At 35.1% G+C, this 21742-nt stretch overlaps 1 protein-coding gene across 5 annotated transcripts in view; it reads right to left on the bottom strand.

The window, feature by feature from the left end:
* ANO3 (anoctamin 3) overlaps positions 1-21742 on the bottom strand; it is a 430234-nt gene that overhangs the window by 90447 nt on the left and 318045 nt on the right. For 4 of the 5 annotated variants that reach the window (XM_013987284.2, XM_003122910.5, XM_013987291.2 and 1 more), the window contains 6 exons: positions 18215-18259; positions 13180-13311; positions 12517-12623; positions 9879-9934; positions 6633-6754; positions 1743-1877 (listed from right to left, as the gene is read on the bottom strand). In XM_013987284.2, the coding sequence (XP_013842738.1) occupies positions 1743-1877; positions 6633-6754; positions 9879-9934; positions 12517-12623; positions 13180-13311; positions 18215-18259 (597 nt within the window). The remainder of the gene's footprint in view (positions 1-1742; positions 1878-6632; positions 6755-9878; positions 9935-12516; positions 12624-13179; positions 13312-18214; positions 18260-21742) is intronic. The other variant, XM_013987285.2, reaches the window with a different exon arrangement.

The following is a 21742-nucleotide window of genomic DNA, read 5'->3' on the forward strand; positions in this document are numbered from 1 at the left end:
CAACCGTTATTAGAATTTCAATGGTATTTTAATAGATAGAGAAAAACCTTTCCTAAAATTTGCATGAAACCACAAATCTTGTCTTTTATTTTTTTTAAGTTGAATAGATTGGGAGACAAACCCCTCTGTTGCTTACAAACACACACACACACACACACACACACACACACACACTCACAGAATAGTATTCAACCACGAAAAAGAATGAAATCCTGCTACTTGTGACAACATGGACCTTGAGGGAATCATCCTGAGATAAGCTGGATAGGAAAGAAAAATACTGTATATTATCAGTTTATATGTGGAATCATTAAAAAAAAAAAGTCAAACTCCTAGAGACAGAGAACAGAGAAGTACAAAAATAAATGTATTTTTCTTTTCAAGACACCATAACTCTAAATCACAACCTCTCTTCTCAACTTCAGAGGCTACTGATTCAACATCATATAAAGAGATGACCAGAGGGAGTGAATGTTTCCAGTGGGCACATGTTTGTCCAGGAAAATGCTGCCTTCCAGAATGATAGTGAGCTTGCAAAACTCTGAAATAAACTTGTCATAAATGAAATGCTTTCAAACAGTAGGTGTTTCTTGGTTTTCACGATAATTATCATTTAGCTTTCATGAAGAAAAAAAGGATTCGGAGATACTAAATCAAGGAATTTGTTTATGGAACAGGATTCAATTCTGGGACTATGAAAACTATTTTGTTTTTAGGCAAAATTGTTATTCACACACATGCACACATATATACATACACACGCACACAAAGCAAATTCAAGGAAATAAGTTTTATGGTCTCATTAGCTGTCATTATTACCACCCAGTAGCAAGGTCATAGTTAAAAGATGGACCAAAAATGAAAAAAATTATTTTAAAGCTTTAAAGGAGGGAGATAAAAGCATTTTTCATAATTTGAACTGTATCATACAAGGTTGAAATTACTGAAATCCTTATGGTATATTTAATAGAAGATGCTATAAAGATGATTCTTTAATGCCAAGGTGACTCTTACCTCTGTTGAATAATAGTGTTTTGTTCCTATATCCAAATCTTGAGTCATTTTAACTTTAACAGAAAAATCACTACTCTGATAAATCTTTAAGATGTGTTAAATCTTCTTTTACTACCATTTTGATGTCTTAAGCTGATGCTAAAATCTTTTATAAATCTATCCCTATAGAAAGCAGGAAGAAAGAGAAAGTGATTTCATGTTCTCATGAGAGGAGACTATTTAGAGGAGGGTATAAATATTTTGTTTAGACATCTTTAACTGTGTAAGGTTCCCTCACCTGCTAAAAGGAATACTCATCTCCAAGGGTGGTAGTGAAAGTTACAGCAAATTAAACAATGTATTTGGAAGGTCATTGTATATTGTTTAAAAAAACTGTAGCTATTATGATTCTCTGAATTAATGTTTTGAGAGAGTATTCCAGACTACCAAATACTACGCAAACTGAAATTACATAAAATTGTCCACTGCCTTGTTGAATTATTAATTCTGAGGAGTATACTAGAAAGAGAAACTTGGCATTAGGAGAAACAGCCTTAGAAGTTATCCAAGAGAATTTGATCATAAAAATATGGAAATGACCTTTGTTTGTAGTGCCTTACCAATACAAAAACAAACACAAGCAAATAAACCGGAGTACCACCACTTGTTTTATAGGTAGCATTGCTGTAAAGCTTTTGTCCATTCAGAAGAAAGGCCAGATTTTAAAAATAAATCTATTAATGGCTTACCTTACTTGACTTGCATTCATTGTGAATATTCCATAGAAGAAAACACACAAACCAACAATGGCTGCAGGAATCAGCATTCCAGTATACCACCCAAGCCAAGCAAAATACAGACCAATCTTCTCACCAAAGTATAGCCTGCATGAGAAAGCAAATTCTTAGCTTAAGGCAATGTAAGTGACACTACAGATACTGATGTAACCCTTAGTCAGAATTTTAGATGGACAAATGAGGCTATCATCTCAATTCCTCCTCAGCTCTATCTAGGGTACTTTAATATTCCTGCTTATTAATGAATCCAATAATGGTGATACTGTTCATCTTCAAAAATTGTCTTTATAGGGGCACTTTTATAAAATGTGTTTATTTCTGTATCAAACTTCTTAACATGGCTCACAAAGCTTTTTATAAGCCAGTTCTTAAATTTTCTCCATCCTCCCAGCAGTAACTCTTTTTGTTTTTTCTACGCTCAGAGCAGTGCTCAACAATCACTTCGGCGTAAATTAGAAAAGCGTCTCCCCTCTAGGTAGATGCTGAAAGCAGATTCGGTTTCAGTCTCCATCTGCATCCTTGGCCAGACTCCCTTATGCCAGATAAAATCTGCATAATTATGTCACGCACCTTCTTCAACAAAGTTCAACAATTCTTTCCATGGTTACTACCATTCCCTCATTTTGGAAACTTATATTTCACTCTCTTTGCCTTTCTGGCTTGTACTTATCTTGTACTTTATATCACTTCTTCCAGGAAGCCTCTCCTGGCTTCACTTCAAACCTGGGTTAGATGCCCCTGCTCTTGCTCCCACACTGCCTTCACCTGTGGTTTCAGGGTCCAAAACGTACAAAACTTTGTGACAATTACCTGTCACTCTGCTATGCCTCTCCCTCCCCATAAGAGTGCAAGCTGCTTGAAAGTGGACCCCTGACTTATTTCACTAGCACATACCTGGGGGTATTTTATTGACTGAAGCAATGGGAATGAGTGTGTTTTATTTCCCTTTAGCTGATTAATATATTTGTACAGAAACAGCAGATGAATAAGGTGGTTCTAAGAACTGCCCAGTTGCTCTTTCTTCACCAAGTCTGTAGTCTACAGCCAGTGTTAGCTGTCACAACAGTGTATAAAGCTGCGTTAAGAAATGATAATTTCTTGAATTGTCTACTGGTGCTTGATTTCCATTTTCTGAAAATGATTACATAACACCAGTTTTTATCCTGGCACTAGTAGTAAAGACTGGCATTTTATACTTCATTTTGGAATTCATTCTGGGCAAAAATTCTTGCTGGAAAGAAAATTCTCTTTTTTTCCTCAACAAGACTTCTCTCCCTCAAAATCATTCTCTTTCTACTCCATACTCTGTATTGTGCCAATTAAAATTCATGAATATTTTACCAGTTGTAGACATGGAGTCATCATATGTTAAGCACCATTTCTCTAATTTTTTGGTTTTTTTTTTTCATTTATTTCTTCTAGGAGACAAAGACTGTTCTATTCATTTCTTATACAATGATGGTGTTCTATTTTGAGATGGAAACTTATTATATTAACAGGTATCATAATAAAGTCATTTGTTCCTTTAAACAAGTGTTCCTCTGTAGGGTGGAATAAAGATTTAGGTATGTATTACTAAGATAATGGAATATCTTTATAATAATTATTACAGAGGACTGTACTGAAAGACCCCCTTATACAGACAGCCTTACACCAAGATTTTTAATTACACATTGTTGAAGGTTAAGGGGGGCAACAATATTATTTGACAGGAGTATAATTACCTAAGTTACAGCAGATTTCAGATCTGTTTCATGAGAAGAAGCTAGTTCCAGGCAAAGATGCCTGGTGAAAATGTCCTTAACCTGCAAGGTGGGTAGTCACAATCTTTTAGGATCTCTAGATATTCCTTCAATTTCTTTAAAACCATGATAGGGCAAGGAGGAGGGGGGTTGCTATTGGTGTTACCACCTTCCACTTCACTCATACTCTCTTTTCTGTTTTATATACTGGTTATTCTGGGTGACATTTCATTTGATTACTGGATTTTTCTGCTGAAATAACTTCTATCATATAAAGCCTCTATCATAAAACAGGTGTTAAATTGAACTCTTTTAGAGAGAATTATTGCACTTAGTTTAAAGTTTTTTTTTTTAATTTTCATTTTTTTTTTTTTTTGTCTTTTTAGGGCCACACCTGCAGTATATGGAGGATCCCAGACTAGGGGTCAAGTCGTAGCTGTAGCTGCCAGCTTATGCCACAGCAATGCCAGATCTGAGCTGTGTCTGTGACTTACACCACAGATCATGGCAAAGCCAGATCCTTAATCCACTGAGCAAGACCAGGGATTGAATCTGCATCCTCATGGATGATAGTCAGATTCATTTCCACTGAAGCATGATGGGAAATCCCAATTAGTTTTTAAATTAAAAAAAAATGCCTATTATAAAACCTTGAAAAATTGCCACACATCTATTTTGCTAAAAAAGGTTTTGTAGTTGACCATTTTTTAAATGTGTTCTTTCCAGATCCAAATATCTTCCATGGAGAAATAGACTGAAATGAAGATAGGTTTTGGCTAGTAAATTGTCTGAATTCATCATTAAAATGAAAACAAACCACACACACGTGGCCAGAAACGGTTGTTTATAATAAAAGAAAATAAATTGACAGCCTCTGATTTCTCATCCACTATTAATGAACTGCTTTTTTCAGCAGGAGAGAATATAGCCTTTGCCTGAGGGGCCGCATCATCTGGGACCCAAGTATGCACAAAAATTCCAACTGCCAGACACCTTCCTGCTCTCGCTACAGTTATGAAGTCACACAATAAGAGACTCATGTCCTCAAACTTGTATAGCCTTAAGAACAATTTAATTCCAAATAATTAAAATGTCATAGGTTTTCAGGCAGTCTTCCAGCTCATGTAGAAAACTGGGCCATGTACCCAATTCTCTGCAGAAGATTGCATAGTTCAGTGTGTATCAGTCTCACCACCATCTCGATTTTCGTAACAAGCAAGTCCCTGGAGAGCAAGCACCTGTTGAAGCACCATCTATACTCTTTTCTGACCCTCACCTTGGGTAAGCCCCTGGTCACATCTCTCTCCTCTTAGTCATTTGAATAAAAATACACAATTTTCACAGCAAAATTCCCCTTCTACCTCTACACCCAAAGATTGGTAATAGCAACTGAATTATCTATTTACCGAAAATGAAGGTTGCTTGCTGATTTATTGCTGAGGCAGTAACAGTGAAATCTCCCATAGATAGGGGAACTGCTGAACCTGAAATGCTTGCTTGAAAATCCCAAATTCACTGTAATTCCTAACACATATGGTTTTGTAAATTGGTATATCTCACTGTGTTCATATATCAATAAAATAAAATACTTTCCCCTGCGTAAAGAAGAATCTGATAATTTGTTGTGACTGAACTAGAATCGAAGCTTCTTGATTTTGAATATATCCAAGTACTTAATGTTTGAGATAAAAACGATTCAGTATGGGATATTCTGACTTGAACATCCAGATCCACGTTCTACCCTTTTCCTTTTTGCAATGTGCCCAGGAGGCTCGCCTCTAGGGACCACATCACCTATGCTCCTTCCTTCTTTTGGTTTCATGATGGGCTCAATGGCCAACTGAAGGTACCAGCAGGAGATCACAGGGAGGGATAAGAGAGATGTTGGGGTATCTTTTTTTATTACCCTCACTTTCTCCTTCTCTGATTATAGATTTTAACAGGTTCTGCCAACTTCTCTTTCCTCTTGTCCCTCCAAGTCTAGGTTTGATAACAACATTCAGCTTTTGCTAGTCCCCATCTGCTGGCTCCCTTGATCCTGTTTATACCTTTGAATGTTAAATTTATTTATTAAATTATCTTCAAATATCCCTTCTATTCTATCAGTTCTGTCAGTTTCCTGCTGGAACAATGACTAGTACAGTTATGAGTTGTTCTTGATATTTGTATTTCATAAACAGTCCAAAATATCAACATATATAACCTTGTAACATGAAAGTTCTTTTTTCTTTTATTCTATAAATATTTCTAGTTAGATAGGGACTTAAGTCCTTTTCAATACGTATTTCCTTATTTTTAAAAATAAGGACAAATTACAATAAAAAATAAATAAAATCAAAATAAAATAAATCATGAAAGTAACACTATTCAAGACTAATTCAAGTTGAGAGCAGTTACTCACTAGAACATACCTCCTAGAACAGAGCAGACACAAACCATATCTTTGTTGAAAGATAAAATCATGCTGAGATGCTACATTGCCAATTTTCCTCTTTTATCTTGGATCCATTTTCTGCCTTTCCCTGTTTTGATTTGTTTTCATGGGGAAGTAGATTGCAAAGGTTCCCTCATAAATTGCTCCTGGTTAAGTTGCACCAGGAGGCACTGAAGTCTCAAAGGAGGAAGAAGGGAGAAGCCAGTATCTTTTCTCTTCTCCTGGCCCTCTTCAGGGCCAGAGCCCCATCAGAGCACCCACAACTTGTTATGGCTCCATAATTTTCCGTTTCTCTACTCTCAACATTTCATTTCCCTGCAGGGAGTCTTAGTCACGGATGGCACAGCTCCTGCACCCAGGTTTTAGGCTTCAACTCATTTTCCCTCCATATTTAAGATGGTTAGCAATTTTCTGCCGCTTTTATTCTCTGGTTGCCTTATGTTTCTGTTTGATTTCTCAGGTTTCCCATCCCTGTGTTACTTACTCCCTAAATTAAGTTCCTTTTATTAAAAAAGGCATACAGCGGCTTCTTTTTTTTTTTTTTTTTTTGATCATACCCAGGCTGATACAGATTGTTTTGTCTGTATCAGTAAATAAAATAATTCCCAATCTAAGAAAACAACAATGAAACAGCATATGCTGTCCATTATAATTCATCTGCAGTACCTGATTAAATCCAGGGGTTGATGCTTGTACCACATTCCCCAGCGTGCCCAGCGCTCATATAACAGATGTCTGTTATTCTGAGGTCCATGGGTTTTGATGGGCTGGCTGCTTTTGTAAGCTCCCTGAAACAAATAAAATAAGATGAATTGATAGCCATCCTTTTAGTGAAATCTGAACCAACAGAAATTGCTTTTGATTTTTTTCTTATGGAATAACTTCATAACTTATTGAAAACTTCAGAAATTGTAAACACAAGCCCATCACTGGAGTTATATAGTTAAGTGCCTTTATATATTTTTTTGCCTTGAAAAATATTTTGATACTTCTAAACTCTTTCTTAAATTCCTTTTTTAAACCAATGAGATCCCTTTCCGTTAAAGTAAAATAGACTTTAGTTTTTCATTGTTTGGAATTTAACATCTTCTAGTAAAAAATATTTCCACCATAACTGAGAGAAATTATTGTAATATTTAGTTCAGAAATTAAGAGTGTGGAGTTCTCTTGTGGAGCAGCCAGTTAAGGATCTGAAATTGTCACAGCAGCAGCTTGGGTCACTGCTCTGGCACAGGTCTGATCCCTGCCAGTTTCAAATGCTGCAGGCACAGAGAAGGAGAAGTAGAAGAAGAAGGAGGAGGAGAAGAAGAAATTAAGAGTGCCTTATTCTGCTTCAAGAAGCAATATAGCTCCAGAAAATATTTATTTCATTTATAGAAGCTATGGAAAGAGTAAATGTGCATTCAAAAATCATCAATGCTAGTCATGTTTTAAATCTTAGAATCCATAAGATTTAATTCAGATAAGATATTCCAAAACCTGAACTGTTTTTCAAATTCTTTATAACCCCTAACTCCTTAAAAAATCTGTCATATGGGTTGCAATTCCAGAAACAGAAAACATATGCCTTTCATAGAAAATTGTTCCCTGAAGGCTGAACTGCTCTTCTTTTATAATTTTAAAAAAGGACAAGAGATATAGTGACCTTATTTTCTGAATCAAAACTTAGGACACAGGGTTTGAAAAAGACCCCGTCCTCACTCCAACGTGCAAGTCTAATTTTATGAAATTTTGAGGAAAATTTAAAACGAGTGGAGTTGTGCCTCAATTACCTCACCTAGATTGTGGGGATAAGACTAAACATTAATGACACCGATATAGAGGGGCCTTGTGAGGGCCCACTTGGAAAGCAGCTATGAAGTACCAGGCATATAACAAGTAAAATCAATGTTACTTTCCTTCCCCGCCTCAGTGGTCAGACACAGGCACTTCCTGGGCTTTAGGTGCTAAGTTTTGAATCCTTAGTACATCACTGTTGTAACTGCACAGTAACCTCTATCAACCATAATGTTCTGGGTGGACAGCGACACAAGATGGACTGCAAGAGTAAACTGACCAAAGTGGTGACTCCTGCCCTCCCACATATTTTCATCCCTTTCAGAGGACCATGTACACTTGGTGGTCCCCATCTCCACCTACCAGCACACTTTTCTTCTGTCTCTACTATTGATAATTGATGGGATTATCAATTCTATTAATAGTTTAGGCAAACGCTTTCTCACATATGCATGCGTCTTCTCCCTTTTCATGCCAAATTCCTCTAGAAAGGCCTCTTTCTGCCCTCTAGCCATTGTCCCCTTTGTAAGTAAAAAACAAATCTCAACTGTGGGTAAAAAATATGAGCTGACACTAGTAGTAATCCTGCATCAAGGAAAAAGGACATAAACTGAGTGTCCTTAATAAAAATGATAAGAGTGAGGGCCATAGACTCCATTTTCCCCAAAGTAAACCTTGTTTTTCTTTCCTCAAGTAGTAGCCTTTAATATCAATAAAAAAAAAAAAATTCCTGAGTCCATTTTATTGACTTATTGCTTTCTTTTCTTTACTTATATTTCAACAATACTACTTTCTAGCCATTTTGCATATGTCTCATGTATTAGTATTTCTACCAAATTTTAAGAATAAATGGGAAAATGGCTATTATTTACAACCCATTCCTAATAGTTTAAAATTTCACAGAAGAAATGGCCAAAGAAGCTATCAGACTACTACTTAGGTTGACAAAATTGTTTAGAGAACAAAACAAACCTTCCTGTGCTACAGAATCTCTTGTGGGGACTCAGGTTGGCTCTTCTGAACACTTCAGTACTTTCTGACTAAGTTGTATTTGACATGGTGCTTAATTTTTTTCCGAGCCTTGTTTCTGCATCTCTACAATGGAGATATAATCCTCCCATCTAGAATTATTGTCAGATTAATGGGAAAATCCATGCACAGGATGTGTTGTATGAAACACTGTAACTTATCATTATTTCTATTCCTAATGTAAGTAGATATGTCATAATGAACAGATACATTGGAGTCTGTCTTCCTGGGCTCAAAACTGTTCTTTTGACACTTAACCATTCTGTGCCTCAATGATCTGTCTATAAAAAGGAGTTAAAAGGGAGTTAATATTATTGTCTACCTCAAAGGGTTGTTGCAAGGATTAAATGAGATAGTCCATATAAAATACTGAGCTCAGTACCAACTAGGAAGTGCTCAATACATTTTATCTTTTATTAGTTATACTAGACTGTGAATTCTTCAGGTATAGGGATTATGTCCTAGGAGCCCTCAGCCTTTTAAGACTGGATGGGCTTTGAAAACACACATTAAAACCTATAATGACCCCATTCTTATTTTAAAATGCAAAATTGCCTTAAAAAGAATGTATGTGTGTGTGTATATTAGGAGAAGATGTTTAAATCTGATTCTAATATCATTCATAACTCAATAGGCAGACTCCACCAAAGATGACCTATTCAAAACTGGAGGCTATAATCTGGCAGAAAATAAAGTAAATAAAGGGGTGTAGTGTTTTGGTCTGAGTTTGTCTTAGATTTTCAGGTATCCTAATGTGGTAGGCACAGACCAGAACCCGCTCTGTTTGAGACTTGTGTAAAACCCAAGCTGGGTCAAGCATGGAGCTCTGTGTTGGAGCAGATGGCTATCTATGTCTGATCAGAGTGGCTGAGCAATATCCACGAGCTTCTTCCAGGGCTGGGATTCCTGATACCAGGCAAATTGCAGAAGGGTTCTGGAGCGCAGGAGCTAGTGTGTAGCCATGGATTATAATGGGGTCTCGGAAAGGTCCAAGACTACCTTACTGATTGAACCTCCTGGAAGAGGGCAGCTAGACTTAAGGGAAAAAATGAGTTCAAGCTTGAGCAGCAGATACTTTTTTTTAATAGAAATGTATTTCAAAATTACCTCATGTGGGGGAAAAGCTGCTATATATGAGCCATTGTTTATAAGTTTACAGATACCTGGGAAGAGAAGAAAAGAACAGTTCTTGAGTTAGTTTGATTGAAGACTTCCCTCTGGAGCAACATACATACACTTGGGACAATAAATTAATTTGAAACCAAAATAATCCAAATGACTTCCATAGGAGGACAGTGAGGTTATGAAAGAGATTGATACTGAGTCTAACTGTGTCTTTATAGCATTAATAAACAGAGGTTTGCAAGGTATAAGATATGACCCTTTGCCGTATCACGAGATATGGGCATTTTAATACTCACTTATTTGGAGGTACATGAGTTTGTACCAACTTTTTTTTGGCCTCAAAATATCAAAATTTGGTCAAGGAAGCAGAGGAATTCCTAAAAATGTCTCAAAAGGACACTGGTATTTAGAAATCTTTAAAACTAATTCAAAGGGACATAAATAGCAATATGTGACTCATTTTAAAATCTCCTCCATCCCAGTAAGAGTGCAGTGAAATGGACTCTTTCACATAGGCCTGGTGAGACTGGATGTTGGGAAAAGTCTTCTGGAGAGCAATTTTTGTTGTAATATTATTTATACTAGTTAAGAATTAGAAAAAATTGAACAGGCAAAATCAAGGAATTGTTTCATTTTTATGGTACAATCAATTATATTAGTGCTTGGTAAACTACTGTGATTTGATGAATGCTTCTAATACAATATTGTACAGCTATTTAAAATAATGCTTTCATACATACTAGAAGGCTGGAGAAAATACAATGTTAAAATGGACAGAAAACTGTAAATGCTACATGATTATAATTATGATACATCTCATATATATTATACATATGCGTATATATATAATATATATGTGTGTATATATACATATATATGTGTATATATTGGTATATACACACACACATATATATTCAGTAGTAATTTGTAGCAGTGACAATTGAATGCAGGGATTTTTAAATTGTATTTTTGTACCCTTCTGTATTTATTGCAGGTTCAACAGAGGGCATGATATCTTTATAATCATTTAAATGTCAATTTTATTTTTAAAGACTACCTAAGCACATAGTGCTATAATTTAGACACGTTTTTAGTTTATATTCTGGATTCCATCTATTTTTTTATTTATTGTTTACAAAACTTCTGATTGTGTCAAATTTTTATAAGGATTTAGTGTTCAACTATTTTGAATTTAGTGTTTAACTATTTTGACTGCTCAGTAATAAATGAATCATTAATCAGAAGAGAACCAAAGTCTGAACATTCCTCTTTAAAAAATGGATGACTTGAAACATAGTTCATTTTACTAATGCAGCACGCTATTTGAATACAAATCAGTAGAGATTGGTACAAGTTTCCATTGGCTATCAACTTTTTATTTTAAAGGATTTTAGGACATGACTAACATCTTCGATCATCTTGTGTATTTCACCCTAACAAAAGGCTAGTTTGTTTGTTACTTGTTGTTTTCTGCTCTGCTCTGTGTAAACTTTGCAATCTTACTTAATTTTCCCAGGTGAAACTTTCTCAATTTTACTTTGCATCAGACATGAAGTAGCATACTGCTAAACATTCAGACAACACAGATATTTAGAAAGTTAAAAATTAGCTGTTATTGCACCTTCCAGATATAACCTCTAAAATGTTTTATATATATGTTTTATATATATATTCTAGATTTTTTCTTTTTATTTGTGTGTTTTTAGGAAATGGTATTACATTATTTTGTATTCTGTTTTTTGCCACTTAATAATTTACAGATTCTTTCAAAATCAATAGTAGAATAGTAATTTTCAATCTTCGTGAGTAAAGGGTGTATGTCATATACTTTCTATCATATAGTGTACAATAGATGCTCAATACTTTTGAGTTAAGAGTGAATAAAAATCACATAATTTTTAATGGATGCATTATATGGATATAGCCTAACCTATTTGTCAGTTCTCCTGATGGATAGTTCATGTATCTCCAGTATTAATCTATTTTATTTTTTGTTTACAAAGCTACAATGAACAAACTTTTACATATATTGTTATTCAAAAGTCCACCTATTTCTTTGGGATAAATTTCAAGCAATAAATTTTCTGTTCCAAAGGTTTTGAACTTTTCACATTTTGATACTTACTGCTAAATGTCCTTAAAAAAGTTTTTTTGTTTGTTTTATTTTGTTTTCTTTCATTGTACCTTTTTTTTTTTTTTTTGGTCTTTTTGACTTTTTAGGGCCACATCTGGGGCATATGGAGGTTCCCAGGCTAAGGGTCTAATAGTAGCTGTTGCCACTGGCCTACGCCAGAGCCACAGCTATGCCAGATCCGAGTCATGTCTGCAACCTACACCACAGCTCACAGCAACGCTGGATCCTTAACCCACTGAGCGAGGCCAGCGATCGAACCCCCAACCTCATGGTTCCTAGTTGGATTTGTTTCTGCCATGCCACGACGGGAACTCTGTTTTCTTTCATTGAAATGATGAAACATAGAATGTTTAGAGTTGGTTCAACACATTATATCCTCATGTTTAATGTATAAAGGCAAAACTTCAGTTGTTAAAAAAATAATTCCGCATGTAATTAGTAAAAATAAATTCTACATTGTGTTTAAATTTTAACTATGGTTCTTACCCACTTTTGATATTCCATTTTCATATTTGGTGTGCTGTAGCATATGATAGACTATCCTGCTTCGAGTAGCATTGCTGAAGAAGGTGTCCTTATTGTTTATTATGAAGCTGGGAATATAAAGGGATTGGTTTTAGTATGGGAAGCAGACCAGAGAATCCAGCAACAGCTATAAGTTCCTGGCTAGTCATCCATGTATTTTCTCCATTAAAACAAGTATAGTCAATCAGAAGAGACACCATCTTCTTAAATCATGTGGCAGAGAACAAAATACACTTATAAATAAAACAGGGCATTATCAAATATTTATTTTAATATTTTTCAGTTTATAAGGAAGCCTGGATGTCCTCATATTTCTTTTTTACATTGAAACAAGGAGAGAATAGACTGCCTGTTGTGTCCATAAATTTTGTACTACCTTAAACAAAGTGGTTCCAAATAGAACACATTAAAAATTGATACCATTCCCCTACACTGCATTTTCCGAGCTAGCTTATCTTGTTTTCAGTACTTGAGCGGTAAGTGATGCTTCTTCTCCCTTTCCCTTCATCTCTGACTGTCCCATTGTAGAAAGAGTTGCATGGAGCAAATATGAGAGCCAATGTTGTAAAGAGCAAAAGGATGATTTCAAGAGATGGTGGAAGAAAAAAAGAGATGGGAACTCACTGGTGAATCCGTGCCCGGCTGAAGGGGCCGGTATAGCAGTCTGACTCCTCCAGGTCTGGGAAAGCTGACTTGTCAAGAACCATTGGGTTTTGGGACATCCATTTTTTGATTCTTCTAAAATATTTTTGCACCCTGGAACAAAGTCACATTTTAGAAGGGCATTAGGCTGCATTCCAGAGCCATGCCTACCTTCCACTACTGTTCTGAAATAGTTCCCAAAAGACACACAAACACCCACACTCACACCCACACACATGCATTGCTCCTGTTCCCACACAAAACAAATTCCAAAATAAACCAAATCTTGCACTGTGTTTATTTAAACTCTTTTGGGGTGACTAAGTTACCCTCAAAAGAAAAATCCTGTGGAAAATATCATCATATATAAAGATGGGATGAGAAAGAGCATAAAGAATAAAGCTGGCATGCATGGTATTTTTACTGAAGTTGTATATGTATATGTATATCTATACATGTGTATCTATAGATCACTTTAAAAAAATCAATGTAGCGCTACAAAACTGGAGACTGAAAGGAGAAATAGCTAAAACACACTGTTTCAGCAGCATAGGAATCACAAGGGTGATGAAAACAGCAAGGGTTTTGGAGTCAAGATAAATAGGATTCAAAGGCAGCTCTGCATTATAGTAGCTGTGGGAACTTGTACAAGTTATTTCACTTCTTTTTGCCTTGGTTTTCTCATCCATAAACTGAAATTAATAATACTGACCTTGAGAGAGGAGAGAGTTGGGAGTTGATGTTTTACTTTAAACTTGATTAATGAGTAATAAGGAAAGTTAAGTCAAGGAGTCTTTGCAGTACTTTTAAGACTTTAATGGGCAAATATATCACCTGAAACTCTTGTTAAAATGCAGATGCTAATTCAGTAGACTTAGCGTGGGGGTCTGAAATTCCACATCTCCAAGGACCCCCAAAGGGGATGCTCATCCTGCTATTCACTGACTCTGAGTGATAGATTTAGCAGAGGCATCAGGTAAAAAACATTAAAACATGGCTTCAGGAAATCTCACATCAGGATACTCTGATTTCAGCGTTAGATTATAGTCATCATCCAGTTCTATATGGTATATATACTGATTGGAATCATATCTATTTTTCAAAAGACAAAAAAGAAAGCAAAAGAGATATTGACTCCAGAAATTGATTCTGAAAACTAAATTCTGAGTTGCTATGATAACAGCTGTGTTTACTTTTTAAAATGTGCTATATTTACACACTATTTATGAGGTTCTAGCTTTGGCAGTTTGGGGCTTCTTCTGCAATAGTACAAAGAGCAGAACAGAGTATTTTCCTAGGCAAGTACAATGCATCTTAAGATTTGTTTGGCCAACTCTGCTTTAAATTTAAAAAATTTAGAACAGCAATGTCCAGGAAGTGGTAGTATCTTAGAAATGATTTCATTCAAGTCTATTGCGATAAAATTACCATGTACAATTTTAAATAAGCATCAAGTCTTGAGGTAAACTTTAGCTTAGTGTGTGAAGAGTTTGGACCTTTCTTTGCCAGTAAGGTTATCATTTAGATGCCAAGTCATTTCTGGTTTTGGAGGGACCAGAGTACTTCTTTCTAGCCTGAAGTAATAAATGAGCATTATCTGAAGTGTCCACTTTCCTTCTTCTTATTATAAAAAAGCCTCTGAAATCACAAAATATCACTGTATTCCAGCAACTAGTGCAAAGACATGTAAAAACACTGAATAGATTATATAATTATAATATTAATATTGTTATTATTATGGCAGTTACTGCAACTTTTCAAATTTAGTCTAGTGAGGAAAACAACAGGGCAGGAGTTGGAGGATTAATTTGGCAGTTATTTAAATTGAGCCAAACATATCAAATCTTTGAGATTTAGGTTCCTCATCTGTAAAGAAAGGAAGAAATTCCATCTGTCCTACTTCATTAGGTGGCTGGAGGATCAACTAAAAGGAGGCCTCTGACAGCACTTAGGAAATGCAGATGAGCTACAGCACCCAAGGGCCTATTACCTCTGATAAAACGACATGCTAGAAATAAATGTGAATTTTAAAAATAAAGAAATGAAATAAAAGTACTTTTAGGCCATCATTGACCTTTTACAGAAAAATAAACTGTATGATCAGTTCAGGCTTTTCACATATTTCCTAGGAAGGAATGAACAACCTCTGATAGTGAAATGTGATCAGCACGGGATTTGAATCACAGAATGCAAATATCTAGTTTGCATTTCTTTGATTCTCATTACTTCATTTCTTTGATTCTCATTCAGTTTTTGCATCTCTTAACTGAGAGGATATTCTGATAATGAAATAGGTAAAGCCTGATAACCACATTACCCAGCACAAAGTAAACGCTCAGTAAGTGTTTATGATGATAATAAGGAAAAGGAGTATCATTACTACTTCCACAACCATCACCACCACCGCTACGTCACCAACGTAACCTAGCATGTTATCGACACTCCACCAAAACTTTGTCATGTTAGCCATCCTGTAAACTCAAGGTTTCATGGTGTAATGCGAAGATGATTTCCAACAGAGCTTTAAGTTCCTTTGCTAAAATCAGCGGAAAGGGGATAATTCAATGGAACTTGAAAATAAATCTGGTTTAAATGATCAAAAGAACTTGGTCAGAGCAAAAATTCCACCACACTAGCTCTGAAAGCTGGGAGATAAGGTGTGAGTTGCAGTGATAATGGAGTCATTTATAGTCCCAACTTTGCAACACAAGTTACTCTTTGTTCCGTCTCCCTAAAGGGTCATTTTGAAGATGCTTTGATAATTGTATATGAAAATGGTTTATAAACTAAAAATAGATAGCAGCAATAATAAAACTACACGCATTTCCTTTTGACCCGCCTGGAGAAAGGATGATTTTCAAAAGCTGGATAATTGCTGTGCATATTTATCCTTTGGTGTTTACTGGTCAAATTATCCATGCACAAAACATCTTTCCCTCTTCAAGAAACAGGAAACATATGAAATATAAGTGCATACAGCTGATTTTGTTTCCCTCTTTCTAATTGTTTACAAATTGAATGTTATAATTTTATAACAATGATGACCACACACACACACACACACACACACACACACACACACACACAGTATTTAAAATTTCTTTTCCAAAGGTTAAGTTGAAAAATCAAATTCAGTCATTTTCTTAATGGAAAGTATAAAATTGGGCAAACATGACAATTATTTTTCAGTTTAATATGTCATAATTTTATAAACACTTTTCCTTTTATTTGTTACATCTCCATATGCATCCACAAACTCAAAGAACAAAAAGAACTATCTGTAATGCCTAAATTGTAAAGTAGTAAACTATAATAATGTTTAAGATACATTAACAATCATTTGGAATAACTTATAACCTTATTTTCATTTCATAAAAAACCCCAGAAAATAATAATAAACGCAAACAATAATACAACATATTATGACACAGTGTTCATTTTTCTAGTTTGCTTTTGTTTGACCAAAATAGAAAAAAATAATTTTCCACCATTAAAAATATTTCTTTAGGATTTAACATACACATGTTTATCAGGAATTCTAAATACATGTTTACTTGAAAATTAAATTATGACAATATTACAAGAGACATTGGTGGCCATTTTAATATACAGGATTTTATCCTTCTCCAAGTCTCTGAAAGGACAATACCTGTTTTTCAGAAAACCTGCTAATTATGCAGCGGCAAAATCTCACTTCTATAGAGCATATGGAAGCAAACCCAAACACATTTTATCAACATATCCAATATTAAGCAGGCACATGCAGAGAAAACAAGAAAAACCTGCAGTTGTAAATTTAAATATTGTAATATTCCAGTGAGTTTGTCCTTATCATGCAAAAACAGCCTTGGAAATTTGCTATATAGACCAGGAACAAATAGAAGGAAAATGATGAAAGCTCACTGTAAAGCTTAATATATTAACCTGACAAACAGAAAAATCTGACCTGGATGAGGAATGTCACTCATTTTTTAAGGGCTAGCTGAGTACCAATTCCCTTAACATTCATTCAAATTTCAATTCTTCCCCTTATTCCTACCACACCTAATATTTAAAAGAGTATAATACTCTTCTATTCTGGAATTAAAATTTTTCTTATTCCAAAGTTCTAAATTTTCTATGGTAAAGGAACTAGATTTATTAAATTCCTTTCTAAAGTGGTCAGATATTTATACTATACGATTGTCCTAGTTTTCGTATCATTCTGATTTCTAACATCCTGCAAAGTTATTCAACAGGGCTTACCCTACCACATCCCCATTCTGTTTTTGTTAATCGATTCTTCTGCAAGGAGCAGAAAATAGCCTAGTTTTAGAAGCCTTTTGTTTGTAGAGTTCCTCAAATGGAAGTTCATTTCCTCCAGTGAAACAGGACCAAGGCATTTCAGTTGGGAGAGTTTCTTCAGTCTCAGGGTTGCATTTTAATTAATTCCTCTGCCACAACAGGTACCACAATAGGTAAAGAGATGTTTTGAGATAAAGCTATTGAACGAAAGTTTGCTTTCAATACTTGGCTATGAGAGGCAGCCTCAGATGGTGGAATAAAAGTAGCTCCATGATACAAAAGATGCTATGTGGCTTTGGTAAACCACTTCATTATTCTGGATGCTAGTATCTCTTCTGCCATCTCATCAATAAGAAGTTTGGATTAAATTAAGGATTCGGAAGGCCTCGGTAGGATCTACTGTTCTATTACTCTAGTGGGTTATCACTTTCCCATCAGTACTGGCTTTACTAGTAGGAATTAAAATTTCCTAAAACACTAACCTGAAATTAAAGTCCTCATTCCATAATATTCTATCAAGGAGGACTGTATACAATGATAAATGAAAAGAGAGATGATCTTATTTTAAACATTGTTAAATTTGGCATAAGTCATTTTGGAACTCTCTTGAACAAATAAAGTTTTTCTTCCGAAAATTTACAACTGCTGATATGGGAAATAAAATTTATTCTTTTTATTTTATTTTTTCCCAGTGACAAATTGGTCTTAGACAAATCACACATCACCCACCAACCTGCCCATTGATTTGCTCCTCCGGTCAGTGTAATAGCATTTTTTCCTGAAAAATAATAGAAATTAGCTGAGAGAAGGCACATGAAAATAGTGAAACCAGTGAGTGACAAAATTCAATTATACTGAGCATTTCAACACTCCAACTTTCACATGCTAAAGAAAGATATGAAATAAGTCAGTATAATAGGAAGAACTCTAAATTTATGTTATTTCAATTTCAGAATTCTAAGTTATTAATAACAAAGACACTTTCACAAATATTTGGCTTTTAATCTTTTTCTGAAGGTCTGCCTTCTGCTGCACTCTAAATTTTACCCAGATCATGGGCATGTATGTTATTTGAAAGCATCTATCCACCTATATAGCTAAACACATATATAATGAATATTTTTGATATGCTAAATATTTCAATATGCTAAGAATGCTAAATTATAACTACCAAGAATTTAGAGGGAAAAAAAGAGGGTTTCTACCTACAAAAGTTGAGGAGACAACTGATAGTTACAACAAAGTGTGATAATGCAGTAAAATAGACCTATGGAAATACCTAGGAAGGAATCTCAATTAGTTCTTATAGATGGAGGAGAAGGGGACAGGGAACCTTTTCTAGAGGATGTGTTATCTGTGTTGAATCCTGAAGCACACATGGCAGGAGTCCTCTGAATATAGTACTTAGGACGTGGCATTTTTTTCTTTTTTGGCTGTACTTGTGGCATGCAGAAGTTCTTGGTCCAGGGATCAAACCCATGCCATAGCTGTAAGCAGAGACAGAGCTGTGACAACACTGGATCCTTGCCCCACTGAGCCATGAGGGCACTCTAGGACATGGTATTTTAGAGAGGTAGCAGCATATGAAATGGTTATGGGATCAAGACCAAACATTGTAAGATTTAGGTAACTTTGATGAATTAGCTAATTGCTGGAGCATAAATTGAGGATAATGACAAAAGAGGTGAGGGGATGATGAACAAGGCACAAATGATGAGGTCTTACCACTGATGCTAAGGTTTTCGGGTGAAAAGTCGATGATAATGAGGGTTTTAATGAAGTACGTAGCACTTTGATTTTAGAGAAACTAAATATCCTAGTGATAGAAGCTAAATCATTTAAAAGATTTCACTAAATGCTCATTTTGGAGCTCAAGAATCTCATTCAGGGCCTTCTAAAAGCGTCTTTATCCCCACTCACCAAAACCCATTTACAGAATCAGAATACTCCTCCTGGCGTGGTATCTAGAAAGCAGGGCTGAGAGTCAGGACGACTGATATTTAGTCCTGTGTTACTAACTGCTTAGAAAACTTGAAAACTGTATGAGCTGCCATATTTCATTGCAATCACAAGTCATATTACTAGAAAAGAATTTTTAACTTGTCTCTGACACACTCTAACATGAAGTTAAAATATGGAGTTTCCAGGCTTGCTATGTCCAGACTCTTCTACAAAGACTCTCTTGCACTATCAACCTCATTATTATAAAACTATTTACTATCTTCTATAGGAGATTGGGTTTCTTGAAGAAGGTAGTTTCATTTCTTTTGGTTTTGTGTATACTTGGCACATTCTTTGGTAAATAGTGAGAATTCTGATGACTGATGAATAAATGAATGAGCTTTTGCTTAATTCATTGCATTTATTTCCTTCAGTGCCTGAGAGCACTTTGAATTTAATAAACATTTATTAAATAAGGTATCTCTTTAAGAAAATGACTAATGTAGAAATTGGCTTAAAATAATTCTCAGCATCAAACAAACCTAGGAATATGATTAAGATGAGATAAAGATTATAGTTATAATTATCAATCGTGGATATGGTGAGGAATAATATAAAAAAATAAGGGAATTTGGATAAGCATTATTCTCCTTTTATTGCTGTTATTTTGCTTTTTTTTTTTTTTTTCTTCTTATGGCTACACTCACAGAATATGGAGGTTCCCAGGCTAGGGATCCAATCAGAGCTACAGCTGCTGGCCTACATCACAGCCACAGCAACACCAGATCTGAGCCGCGTCTGTGACCTACACCTCAGCTCACAGCAATGCCAGATCCTTAACCCAATGAGCAAGGCCAGGGATCAAACCCTCAACCTCATGGTTCCTAGTCAGATTTGTTTCCGCTGCACCACAACAGGAACTCCTATTGCTGTTATTTTGAATTATTTCTCTTAAACATTTTAAAAAATGCTTTGGGAGAAATAAAGAACAAGTGAAGGAAGACAATCATATAAGATGAATACACCTACTTTTTAGATTACTTATATTGAAAGAACAAATAAAATTAATAGATTCAATTTTCCCAATTAACTAACACCCCCATTATCAGTCAAATCTAGGATGACTATATGTGATAATTAGTTCTGTCATGTCTTCTTACTTGGGGACTAGTTACTGTTTATCTTGAGGACACATCTGTAATGGGTTGTATCTGCTTGGCTGTATAACAGGGTAAGATTTCTTTGCAATCTCAGCAAATTGCCTGTGATGTATGTTGCATTCTGGTTTAATGGTTATTCAACAATAAAAAAGGATTATCTTTTATTTCTATCTTTGTGGAGAAGTTTTCTTGTCCAGGGAGACTTTGTTTTTAATTATGTTTCCCCAGCATATATAAGTGTACCTTTAATCCATGGAGTCAATGATAATCAGCAATTCTCATTAGTTCTGGATAAAGGAAGCTACAGAACCAAATGATTTCCTACCCACAATCTTCATTCCGTAATTTATTAAACACATATTGTTCATGGACAGAGCTTTTTTTATTTTCCTTTAATTTTTCATTTGAAAGATTCCTCTGTTTTATACTTTGCATTGACAGCATTTATCTACCTATTACCTACCTCCTTATATACCCACCTAATAAAGCAACTACTCAAAACTATAAGTAAATAATTATCTCAGTCTCTGTTTCCAGCCACTGTTTCAACAGGCAGTGGCCACATGGAGGTGTTTGCGGGGCCAATGAGGACAGTCACGTGGCTGGAAACCTGGGTCCCCACTCCCTGTCAAGCAGAGCTACTGCACTTTGATCTATTATATATGTTAGGCTTATTACGTTATTTTATTTTTGAGCGAGGTATCCTTTGCATAAAGATGGTCTAAGTTTAATCCCAAATATGACAAAAGATCGATCTTAATGTTTTAAAAAAATTCCCCTCAAATTTTCTATGATTAAAATATTTGTGGGAGGAAAGCTTAAGGACAGATGGAAGGTTGACCTCATTATTGAACTCAGCCTAAGAAGCTACAGGATGACTGAATCATCTTAAAATATGTTTGACCATTTTAATGTGAGAGAAGGGTAATAATGAATAGGAATTACCTTCAAATCAAAACAAAAATCATGAAAGAGGGACTTGATATTTCTGGAATGTAGAAGACATAGGCTAAGTCCTACCGGATAGGATAAAAACTAGAGAAAGTGGATTATTTTATTTTACTTTTCTGAAATTTTCTTGTTTCTTTGAAACATCAAGTCCAACATGCAGGCAATATCTACCTTGTAAGAATAATCAAGAAAATACATAGCTAAAAAAA

The sequence above is a fragment of the Sus scrofa genome, chromosome 2 (genome assembly GCF_000003025.6).
Source record: "Sus scrofa isolate TJ Tabasco breed Duroc chromosome 2, Sscrofa11.1, whole genome shotgun sequence".
Classification (NCBI taxonomy): Eukaryota; Metazoa; Chordata; class Mammalia; order Artiodactyla; family Suidae; genus Sus; species Sus scrofa.